The 13,055-nt window shown below is 29.4% G+C and overlaps 2 protein-coding genes across 2 annotated transcripts; both read right to left on the bottom strand.

The window, feature by feature from the left end:
* Window positions 1-7,471: 7,471 nt before the first annotated feature.
* Window positions 7,472-9,672, bottom strand: LOC136074673 (uncharacterized). Its single transcript, XM_065787012.1, has 3 exons — window positions 9,514-9,672; window positions 9,043-9,142; window positions 7,472-8,097 (listed from the first exon to the last, which is right to left on the bottom strand). The coding sequence occupies exons 1-3, from the start codon at window positions 9,670-9,672 to the stop codon at window positions 7,472-7,474; spliced, it is 885 nt and encodes a 294-aa protein (XP_065643084.1).
* Window positions 9,673-9,723: 51 nt separating this feature from the next.
* LOC136074674 (uncharacterized) lies at window positions 9,724-10,266 on the bottom strand. The gene is made up of 2 exons (XM_065787013.1): window positions 10,135-10,266; window positions 9,724-10,050 (listed from the first exon to the last, which is right to left on the bottom strand). Exons 1-2 carry the CDS (start codon window positions 10,264-10,266, stop codon window positions 9,724-9,726), a joined length of 459 nt encoding a protein of 152 aa, XP_065643085.1.
* Window positions 10,267-13,055: the final 2,789 nt, after the last annotated feature.

Genomic DNA, 13,055 nt, shown 5'->3' on the forward strand with positions numbered 1-13,055 from the left:
GAACTTTCCATACAAAATTTTTATCTTATTTGATAGCTACATCTTCTTATCGGTGTCTTTTTATTTCTTCTCAAAGTTTTTTTTGTTTTTCTATTATTTCAGTAACATGATCTTTATTTATGAATATTCCACTGCCTTTTTCAAACAACAAGGGTTTCCACCCTACATCACCGAATTTGCTGAAACTTTGCATTAATGTTAATTGTTAATTTAGGAAGCATTTTGATTGTAAACACTGTGAATTTTTTGCAAAAAACTACCATCAGTTGGTAATTTAATATAACTAATTGGTTTATAGCAACTCAAAGTTTTTTCAACTTTATATTAATTATAAGCGGATAAAATGTTTAAAATGTATCTATTTCTTATTTCTCTTATAAGGTCCATGTAGAAATGCTGCGATGCTAATTTTTGGTACCAACGAAGTTCGATACTTGCTGAATCTGAAAATTTAGTCGTGTATCTCTCAAAACAATAGGAAATATAATTGTGTAAATATTTCATCTATAAAATAAGTAACAAAATATGTGTACATAAAAAGTCCAATAAATATTATCTTATTAAGTTATATTTAGGTAAATCTAGTAAATTTTGTATAATAACTAATATCGATAGTAAATTTAAACTTTTTTGTTCAAAATTTTTGTAAATAATCTGCAATGACTTGACAATAGGTAGTTTATAATTAGGCATTTAAAATATGTTTATTAGAACTATTTGTTCAAACAATGTGTTCCTGATAAATATAAGTACTTTTGTTTTGGAGATATTATTTGTGACAATAATAATATATAAAATAAATAGAGAGAGCGGGTTAATACACTATGAAGCAGGTAACGCTGTCACAGAGAAGACCACCTCTAATTTTAAAGATCTCTCAATAAAAAATATAATAATGGATAAATATTTATCAGCCGTCAAAAAAATAAAGTAACAGCAAATTGTTGACTGCGCCATAACCAGGACCTGTGTCACATCCTCTACCTGCGCCTCAGTCTTGACCTATCCCTATGCTAGAGCCTGTAATATTACATAAGACTCAGTAAACTGATCATAAGCTTAAGCAGCTTGAGCAACTTTAGTGTCTATTTTGTGATGAAGATTCTATTGAGAAGCTACCATTCTTTGAGGCCTAAAAGCTGACTAACCAAACGGAAACTTTTAACACACTCTTTCCATAAGGCTACATGTTAGAAATAGATGCCCAAACATTTTTGGATGCTGTAATAGCAAGAATTAATTAAAAAATTGAAAACAAGATTAAGAATAATAAACTCAAAGTTTTGTTTATCCTAGTGTTTGAAATGGGAAAGACAACCTTTGGTATAGAAGATGTTTATGGCAAGAACCGAGCGGAAGAAAAAGTAAAAAAAACGTCTATCTTAGGTCCAACGCTAATCCAGTTTTAATCAAAAATGACATTGAGAATATCCTTAATAATATCAAATATATAATTATAAATATCGAACATATGCAAACGTACAATCAAATTGGAATCTTTGTTGCTGTAACTTTATATTCATCGGGCTCGCTCAAAACCAACCATTCCTTTGTAAGAGCTACATTAAAACGGAGACTCACAGAAGACCTTCAGGTCTTATCATCGAGAACCGCTCGTAAATATTAAGTACATTAAAATAACATGAAACATAAAATAAAAAAACAAAACAATGTCGTAGTAATAATTAGCAAGAATATAAATATCGCAAGAATTTAAAAACAAAATTGGTATAAAGAAATTCTTCATACATTTATATATAGATAAAAAAATATTTAAAAAGTACAGTTTTCATAAACACATAAGATGTGGATCAGATATACTGTTATATATTACCTTATGTAATATGCTTCATATATATTTTCAGAAGAATTTAAAATATTCACCTTATAAATATTAAGAGTTTTTATTAGAAATAATGATGGTTTGGCATGAGCAAACCTTATTGGAAGTTTGGCATGAGTCACCTTATTGGAAGCATTATTCCGCATTTTTTTGAATTTCTTTTTATTATTTGTTACTCCACCAGCCTTTCAAAGAATTCCTTTAACTATTGCCCAAAAATCTTCAATCTTTCGCTCTTTAAGACAATTTGAAGGATTCGCATCTTCAGGAACAATGATTAGATTATTATCTTTGCAACACTGTAGAGCTTTTTAGAGAATAGTGAACAGCGGTAAAATCTGGCCAATGGAAACATTGGCATTTGAGTTTTATCGAAATGGCAAAAGCCTTTTTTGGAGGCTTTCTATGATGTAGAGATCGATGGTCAAGGTCTTCTTAGTGACAAAATAAGAGGACTGCATAACTCATCCACAAATCGCTTGCCACACAAGGAACTTGGAAGCAAGTTTTTCTTGTCGAATATATTTAAATTGATCATTGACATGTTTATCTTTTTTTCTCATTTTAAATTGTTGACCAGGAAGTTGTGAAAAATCCGTCCAGCAATATGTTTCGTCATCTTCAATTATGCATATGCTTTTATCCGCCATTACTTTAACCAACTTCTTTGTGCGTTGAATTTGTTTAACTTCATCATTTAAGCTTCTCTTACGTGTATTTTTTTATAAAATGCTTTAATTCCAGTTTTTTTAAGTATTTTTTTGATATAAGAACGCAAAGTCTTGAATTTTCTTACTAGATCTCATTGGTTTCACTCATTGGTTCGGATTTCTCGCTATTGAATTAAGAATTACTTTTCCCTTTTTGGAATTATGAAATGTTATCTTTCTTCCACTTCCAGTTTTTCTTTCGAAACTTTGATTAGTCTTGAACTTGGTTACAATATCAATGACGAATTAAACTTGTTTGCAATATCGACGATGACTGTAGATTTTGGGACATTGGTACGTTTAGCAGTCAAGCAATATGAAATCGCTGGATTTTTGAAATAAAAATTAACTTTTTTTTTTCAAATATCCAGCAATTTCATATTGCTTGACTTTTGAAAAAAAAGTGATGTAAAAAAAAAGTGAGTTTTCAAAAAAATAACTTTTTTTCGCACCCTAATTTGTTTCCGAAAAATTTTGCAGATCATTGATTTGTAAAGAAAAGTTTATCAACACAATTAAAGTTAAAGAAGTAACGTTTAATTAAAAAAAATAAAATACAAAAAAGCATTTGTGGTTTTAGAGAAATCTTAATTTAAAGTTGAGCAGATTTTTCCGTGTCCACACAATAATTATGATATATATTATCAATCAATCCTTCGAGTGGACTATCGTCAGGGCCAAATACCTAGCAGACAAATAAGATGACCGCACAAGTAAATACAGTAAGCATCTCGTAGAGCTGGTCTTAACGGATATCAACTTCCTAGTGATCTTCGACTACTTACTGATAATCCATAAACTCATTTTATGTCTAGATCAAGGAGTGCACGTATGTATTACTATGGGAATTAGTATAAGCCATTAAAGCACCCAATTCAACAATGCCTTCAAGCGTTCTTGAAATGATGATCACCTTAAAACACATAGTAAGTATTGCCTTGGTAAAGGGAATAATCACAAAGAACAGTGATGCTATAAGCCGGTAAAAATGTATTTAAATTTGCAAGCTGTTATACGCATATGCAAATTTCTTATATTATTTATGCTGACTTTAATTCTCTTAAAATGTCAACCTTTAAAATATCTATACCTATTAAACACTTTCAAGACAATCCGTAGAAAAGCTTTCTTTGCCTGATCAAAAACAGGTTCCATGTAGCTACTGCTATGTGAAGGTTAAAACGAGTAACAAGGTGAGGCTTCCTTTTTTTTTTCTTTCTTTTTTACAAAATAAAACAGAAGTCTCATAGGAGCACTACTTAACAAACGTTGAATCCGAGTTATTAGCAGTTTATAAGGTCTTTGTCAATTCAGAATATATTATTATGAGTGAAGTCAATCAGGTCTCAATTGCAGAAGTAAAAGACCGTCACATCTGCGGCTCAACCCTAGGCATTCTTGTGTTATACGCGATTTAACAAAGTCTCAACCTTATACTGCGACAGTTCCTGAGTGCTCCGAAAAATCTTATTCCTCTATTTTTTTCCTCAAACATCAGTTCTTTTAATTTGCTTCCTTTATCTTGTTTTGCTTATTCATATAATTTAAAAATTTTTAATTCGTCTGTCAATTGCTTTCTAGCTCTATAAACTTCATCCTTTCTCTTACAGTAACTTCAAACTCTAATAGTGGTTGTTTACAGCCTTGCCTAAAGTGAAGATGTTGAAAGAAAAAAAGTGACCTATGACGTTACTATGATTACCTTACAATGAAAGCTTTTAACACGGCTTCTGAAGGCAGGATAAGCTGCATTCCTATCAGCATGAGAAACCACACGTTCTTCAGCAATAAGTCGTCTTTCTTCAATTCTCTCCAATCAATGCATGACTCAATTGATAATCTGTCAAATAAACTTAAGCTGGAAGACTTGAAAGTAACCAAAATGAGATTAAAATATACTAAGCCTAAACTCTTATGTTGCAAGAGAACCTACCCTTATGAGTACGTTGATAGCTTCGGCAGATTTAATGAGACTCAGCTCCCACCTTTAGAGGCTTTTTAATCTAAATTAACAAGGAATGGAAATGTTTAAGACTCTCAGCGTTTACAGCATGTTTGGAACACGCTCAACTGTAAAACCTTGGTGACATTCATGATGTACTAGCAGTAGGCAACCCGTATTACGGGTTATTAGTAAATAAATTATTAATTACAATTTAATTTTTATTTATTTTCTCTAATGAAATATAAATTTATTAATGTATTTTTTTAGTTCTGCTTACTTTATTTTTCTTGGCTAAGAAATTAATCAAAACTGTTAGCTTTATTAAAAATACAGTTAACCATTTATTTCGAAACGTTGGAACATTAAATGCGCAAATTACAACAAAATCGTTATGTTAAAATATGACTTGAATTATATGCATAGATCATCCAAGTCTTATTTCAAAATTGTGGAAAATTGTTTGCGTAAAATATCCGGAAAATATTTTCCCTTTTCTTCCTCTTAATTTTGCTTTTAGCTGAGAAGTTTCTAATTTTTTTTTGAACTTTTCTTTGTTTTTCTAAGAGTGATAAATGAAGCTTAAAAAATAAATATTCACAAAATTTATACCTAAACTTGTATCTATAGAAATCGTTTTGGATATCCGGAATAACTATATATTGAAAAATATATCCGCATTCCGGAAAAGGTTAATCCCTGTATACGGCTCCTATAATATTAAAGCTAATTACTCAAGCTTACTCTTTTTTTTAATAATCCAGCAGAAATTAAAATAATTTTAAAAAAATACGATAAACGGATATGTCGATTTACATTATAGTTAACGTATATTTATTTTAACATTCATCCAATCCAAATTTATGCAAATGCAGAAAATATTTAGCGAAAAATGTCCGGAATATAATTTGCCTTGCGTTTGTCTTAAATTTGCGTTAAAATTATGAGTTTTTATTTGAAACTTTTTATTAATTTTTGTATTAGTCAGATTAATAAAAAAATCAATTGCTTTTTTTTATTCACCAGGCCTAATGAGCTGAAAAGGCTATAAAAGAGATGTTAAAACCATATAAAATAGTTGTAAAAATTAAATATTTAGAATTGTGTTCACTTTTTTTTAAAAACAAATTTATTTACATGATAAATAGTTAAATATGTAACAAAAATATTAGAAAAAAATCTATATAACACATACTTTTCTTAAAAAACAATCAACGTTGAAGGAGCCAAGAATAGCCTATTGTAAAGAAAATCATATTAAAATAATTTAAAATATTACCGATAGGGACGACTATTAAACATATATTAAAAAAACTACGTGATTCCATATTAGTAGGAAATTATAGAAAAATTAGTAAAAAGTAAGAAAAAAATAAATTAAAAAAGAACAAAATAGAAAGATTTTTTAAAACTACTTAATTTTGTGAGCACTTTGGCTATGGTGTTCATTTTTGAAACCAATATCTAATGAAAAGCCAACTCGTTTAATTAATCTCATTCAAAGAGCAAAAATATTAATAACACTAAGGTAAAAGAAATTAAGGAGATATAAACAATTGTACTATAGTAATATCAAATGCTATATTGGCTTTTAGTGAATGATTAACAGCAGTTAGAGAAACTACCTAAAATCACTTTTAAACAATAGAGACCACGGGAAGGTAAGCCAATCTGTCTACTAACACAAAGCATTACAACAATAACATCACAACAATTACGCAAAACAATTACGCAATAGCAAATAGCTTAAGATATTTGTAGGATGAAATTACACTAAATTTTATCAGACATGTGTTTTATATATATATATATATATATATATATATATATATATATATATATATATATATATATATATATATATATATATATATATATATATATATATATATATATATATATATATATATATATATATATAGCTATAAAAGGCTAGACAACAGACATTAAATATAACAGTAAGAAATCGTCCAAAAATTACGCAACGCAAAATATATTTATAAACTGAAATAGATAATATTTAGCTCTTTTACTCGGCAATTTTCATTAAACTTAATGCGCTAATTTATCTAAATATTAAAACTCTGCGAGGAAAAACTTTTGAAATTTTATGTTTTATTGTATAAGTTTGCGTTACGTAACTTATGCACAATCCCTAACAACTTTTGGCACTAAATGCTGTCTAACACCTCTGCTAACTAAACCTCTTGGCTGGCAAAGTTAGCAATCTTACTTATCGCTACTTTACTTTTCTTTTTTTTTTTAAATAGATTTTTAGTAATGAAGAAGTTAGTTATATGTCGGCTAGCATTACAGCTTAGCTTTACACACACTGCAAGTCATGACACTTGCTTGGCTAGTTTAACAACCTAGCTCTACACACTTGTCTGTGAATTATAACGCTAATAATTATTTAAAAGCAGTTATAACAGTAGGCAAATAACAAAAACTGTTTGCATTTTCTACATTTTTTTATAAAAAAAAATTAGGTGTTTAATATTAAAACAATAATCATTTATAAATTAAGTATATTTGTAAATATAACATTTTTGAAAATTGTTTATTAAACCATTCAAAATTTATGCTATTTTGTTAATGCAACTTTTGGAATTTTATATGGAATTTTGGAACAAATATTTAAACAAAAGAAAGTAAAAACGGTAAATAAAAAGTACAATTGATAATTAAAAGTATAATTAACAACTAAAAGTCACTAGATACATCATAAAGCTTATGCTTGCAAGCTATGAACATTTAGAAATATGAAAAACCTAAACACTATAAATTAAGAACATTAGAAAATGTAATATTGCTTGTGTAACATTTTTCAGCGACCATACCTGAGACCATACCTTGAATGGGATGTTTATAATTATAAAAAAAACTGTCAAATGCTCTAGTTCTTGAACAGGCAACATATAGTTGTCAATGAGAAAAACAAGTTTTTTTTAGATATACACCGACTCTGTCAAATGTTTAATCTTGAATTTTGTTAATTTTCATTGAATATGCCAATCTGACAGGAAACTGACGACGTTTCAGAACAAAAAGTACATTAGAATCTGATGGAGCTAACTGAATTCGAGGAACAAATACCCGTTTACCACCAGAAGCACCTGTCGAAACCTCTGCATCACTAAAATTATTTTGTAAAGCACAAACTTTCATTCGAGTGCCATTGCATAACCCAGTTTTGTGATCTAAATCTCTAAGTAGCATAATTACACAACCAATTTTAAATTTTAAAAAATGAGGAGGCATACCTAAAGAAGTTAAGCTGTTCCAAAACTCAACGTGAAAGTTATTTCTTTCATTAAGGTCATCAGTCTCAATTTGATCAGCACTTAAATAAATTTTGACCTCACCCGGTAGACATTCAAGCACTTCTTCATTGATTGATAATGAATCCACATTAGTGGGTGTTAAAATGACACGTTTAGAATAATCATTTTGTTCAGCATTTCCAAAAATCTTATTAAAAATAAAGACATTTTCTCTAATAATGCACTGATGAGGTATTTCAATGCATACTTTAAAAGGATCCTCTTCTTTAACAGGTATTTTTCCACTACCAAGTTTTAATAGCCATTGTGAAAAGTCTCCTTCCCCATCATGTACTCATATTTTCAGTTAATGCAAACTTCTGCACCCATTGCCACTGTAAAGAACATTTTATACACGATTCTACAATTTCAGTTGGTTGTCCTCTTTTCACAACAGGCAGTATTTGCCTGAAGTTACCATCAAAAAGAATGAATTTTCCTCAAAGTGGATAGTTGTAGTTTGCAAACATCTTTTAACAACCTATCAATTGCATTTAAGGCATGTTTAGGTATAATCGATGTTTCATCAAGCAAAAACAAATAATTAGTCTGAAAAAATATCCTTGTATAGAGCTAGGGGTTAAATTACTTGTGCTGTTATCCAATATTGGGAAAGGAAGTTTGAATAAATCATGCAATGTAGATCCATTTTGAGAAGAGTTGCTGCTATGCCAGCACATGCAGCAGTAGCAGATTTACAACCCCTACTTATGGTTTCAGCAATCAAATAATTATACGTGAACGTTTTTCCACTACCAACTGATCCATCCATGAAAAACACTCTATAATGTTGATTTCCTACTCTTGGTTTCTCATTCAGTGCAGCAAGGATAACATTAGATACATTTAATTGATTAAAATAGAGCAACGTCCTCATTTAATTGGTTTCAATAGATGTTGAGCATTTTCATTAAAATTTTCTATATTAAATTCTAAAAACTCATCAACAGCAGGCAAATTGTAAGCAGCCAGTGTTTTACCACTTTGATTAATAATCTTTTCAATTTGACGAAGAGTAGCTTGTTCAGCTATTAGAAGTGGGACTGAGTGGTGACTGAAATCTTCCATCATAAAAGCTTTTTATGTATACCAGAGATGTAAAGGATTGTCAGGTTTACAAAAGGTCAAAATAATTGTTAACAACTGTTTAATTTGCTTTGGCATTCGTATTAAAACCGCCTCAAAAAAGAATATTCTGCTATTCAGTGTCATCTTGCAACAAACCTTTCAAAGGACATGCTTCATGAAACATTTCAAAGTCAATACAACAAGAGTACGCACATTCTCCCAAGATGTTGCTCCTTTTGCTTGCAAAAATAACAACCTAAGAAAAAACAATTCTCTGGTTGGATTAACTTTATATATTCTTACAAAAAGACAAAGGAGTGGTAATATCACTTTATTACCACCCCTTTGTCTAACCTTCTATTTACAAAGTTTATCATCAAAAACAAAGTGATAAGAAATGTCTACATATAAATATGAAGGGGCTTATTCATATTCGGAATTTAACTTAAACCATGCCATAAGATGTGTATCACGTTGAGCAGCTCGATGTTAAGCCACTTATTCTGCTCATTCTCTAAAATACACTATGTGATTCTCAGGAAAATGAACTTTAATGCGGAAAATAGTGTGTGACATTTGACTTATGGAATACTCGAATATTCGCCTCAATGCTTTTTGCGCACTAACATAACGACAATCTAAAAAAGCGTTTACTTCGTCATGATTAATTTGTTCGTTTATTTCTATATTTTCGCCGTCATGCCCTTTGTTTAAGTACTTGCATAAATATTTAACAGCCTTTACAGACATGCAAGCTTCAACATTAATATGGGCTTGATATTTCATTGATAACCAAGGATTGTAAGGTACAACCCAATGGTTGTCTACATTGTTGCCTTAAATATTGATAACCAAGCAATTGTCACGACGCCTGTAACGCCGATAACCATTATGAACTGCAACTGTGTTGGCATAAAATTCTTTAGGATATTTTTTGTTGCATACTCCATTTATCATGCAGGGAAAATTTGGATTTAATAAACCACATGGACCATGAATCATGCAAGTTTTAATAATTTCATAAAGTTGAGGATTTACAATCGTATCTGGAATTTCAGCAGATATTAAATTATTGATATCATGTGCTGTCTCAAGCATATCATCGTTTGCAAAATGAAGTAAAATATGAACATGTGGCAAATCACGCTTTTGAAATTTGATAACCTGAACATGGGTTACAACTTTTCCTTATACACCATTTTTTTTAAAAATATCATTTAGTAGATTACTTAATTTGAGTTTGAATACTTGGGTAGTTAAGTCAAGTCGATCATTTGCAGTCTGGCTTGGATATAAATTTTCAGTTATCTCGCGCCATTTCGGATTGCAGATAAAAGTAATGAGAAGACCTGGTTTACTATATTTTTTAATTATAGCCATTGCATCTTTAAAGTTTTCTTTTATAGCTCAAAGATTTCCTACATAAATTGATGGCAAAACCACTACATTCCCTGGTCTAAAATTATGATCATGTCCAAGTTTGTTATATGTTCATGTAAGGCATCATACTGCTTGCTTCTTAGCTTTCTATGGTTATTTCTGATGAAAGCAATGCGCTGGCCTTCAATTTTGACATATGCATCAATAGCATATTGCTGAAACAGTTTCTTGCCATAAAAGATTGAAAAAAAAAATTGTCTAACTAAAATTCTATAATGTAACACTGAGAAAGGGTAACATAAATTCTAACCAATGTAGCATGTCTCAGTCAGACAATAGTCTTAATTGTGATTCTAATATTGTTTCTGATTAAAAGAGTTCAAATTTAGGATTCCGAGTGGGAAAAATAAGCCGATAAAAATAATTTATCTAATAATTGATTGACCAATAAAACCAGACAAGGAAACAACTATTATTTAAAGAAACCTGTAAATAATGTTTTGTTTTGAGTAAGAAATAATAGTTTAAATGAATTTCGTGGAAACCTAAAAAATTAATAGTAGTAGTCATTTTTTATATATATGAATTTGTATTGGAATTTCAAGTTTAAGGACATTACTTATCTATAATATTACATTTTCCTGATATCTTAAATTGAGTATAACTCAAGGAAAAAAATTCCTAGGCTTCTTCTTTCAGACTTAGTTTCGTTTTTACCGTAATCCAAATATGAAATTTTTATTTTTTTCAACCATAAACCACAATTGTATTATACATTTAAACCATGCTCTTTGGTAATTTAAGCAGTTTTCCATAAGAGAAATTAATATTTTATGATTCAATACAATTGTATTGAGTTAACTTGAGTTGAATTAAAGAAGAAGCGAAGAGTGGATTCAGACCATAAAGTAAGGGGAAAGGGGTAGATTTTATTTAAATTTTTTGATTTGGTGGATACAAATCATCTAGTAGGGGTAGGGGGTAAATTTAGATTTAATGGTTTATAAGCAAGCAATCACACAATTTAAAATTTGCCTTACACAATTTTTTAAAAAATATTATTTTATTTAGACAGTCTCCCCAATTTACTTCCATTTTTAAACAATTTGCTGTGTTAAATATATAGATTTACCAAAAAAAAAACTTTTTTTAACAAACTTTTTACGATAAACTTTGCCGTTTTACAAAGATAACAATTTGATTAGGATTATTTCATTTAAATTTACTAAACCTTTTAATATAGTTTGTTTTTTAAAATCAAGTTCAAAGGAACTTTTCCCTTTTTTTTTTTTTAATTTATTTCCAATTATTTAATTTACTATGATTATTTATTCGTATTTTTTTTTGTCAAACTAAAATTAAATTTTTGAAAGTTGAAAAAATAGCTACTTAGCTTATAGTCCAAATCTAAATGAAAATGATGCCAAACCAATAAATCAGAAGATATGCGCCAGTTTCTTAGAGTTATTTTTTATATCGGATGGGTCAAACTGTCATCTAGTTGGATGGTATTGTACAAATAGTAAAAATATGCTCTAATGAGGCTCTCTATAAATACTTTTTGGGTTAAAAGGGAAATATTGTTTTAGGTTTAATAGAAAAGGTTATCACCTGTACGCCATTAACTTCTAAAATTTCTTTGAATAAACAAAGAACATGATAAATCACGTTAAGAACTGAAGTCAAATCTAAAAGAATGAACAAAAGCTAAACTGAGAAACAGGGAGAACTGAGAACTGAGAAGTTAAAACTGAGAAACTTAGAAACAAGGAGACATTATAAGCAGAAGTAGAGAGAGTGAAGTAGTTGCTAAATGAAAAGACAAAAGAGACAAGACAAAAAATCTTTTTTTATATATGAATCTAATTTTTTAGGAATGAATTTTGATGAAATCTATCATGGAAACAACATATAAACTCCATTGAAAAAAAATCTCAAAAACATTGGCGTAATCTTTAGAGCAAAGACGATTTTAAATTTTTTTATAAAAAGTTACCTAACCTACAGCAATATTGTATGGGCAAGTACAAATCACACTAAGTTAAGAAAACTCTATAGAAAGAAAAAACATGCAGTTAGAATTGTATTTGGAGCTGGTAAAGCTGTTCCTTGTGAACCTATTTTACGTAGACTTGGTGCCTTAAATATTCACAAACTTAACATCCCACTAGTTTTACAGTTTACATATAAAACAAAATACGGTCTGTCTCCAAAAAGTTTAAAACTTAACCAAAAAAAAACATTTTTGTTCCTAAATCTTATTCAAAACTGAGTTCTTATTCGATTCAGAATCGTGGGCCATTTTTGTGGAAACGTTTTCCACAATAATAATGCCTTCTTTTTGCTCTGGTTATTAATTTTATTTGTAAACATATGAAGGTTGTAAAATTTCTTCAACGGCAAAATATAATGTTCAAAAAAATCTATTAAGACCTAGTTTAAAATTTCCTATAGCATTATACCCACCTCTGGGCAAGTTTGTCGATATCGGATAAGAAGGAGGTGTGAACCTTTTGCCAAATACTCTTGCGCAGTGCTACGTGATAAGTAAGAACTTCTTGGGGCACCTAAAAATAAAAAATAAAAAATAAAAAGTAGGTAGTAACAATAAATGCAGAGGTGGGGAAAAGCCCCACCCCTGATCTGTTGCTACTGTTTACTTCATTATTTTAAAGTAGATAAATTTTTAGCTTTTGGGTAACAAAAAATAAATACAATTTGTCTAATATAAATAATAATTACATAGCTATGGCAAAAAAAGGACAATATTTGAATGGGTCATTTCAAAA

This window comes from Hydra vulgaris, chromosome 01 (genome assembly GCF_038396675.1).
Source record: "Hydra vulgaris chromosome 01, alternate assembly HydraT2T_AEP".
NCBI classification, from domain to species: Eukaryota; Metazoa; Cnidaria; class Hydrozoa; order Anthoathecata; family Hydridae; genus Hydra; species Hydra vulgaris.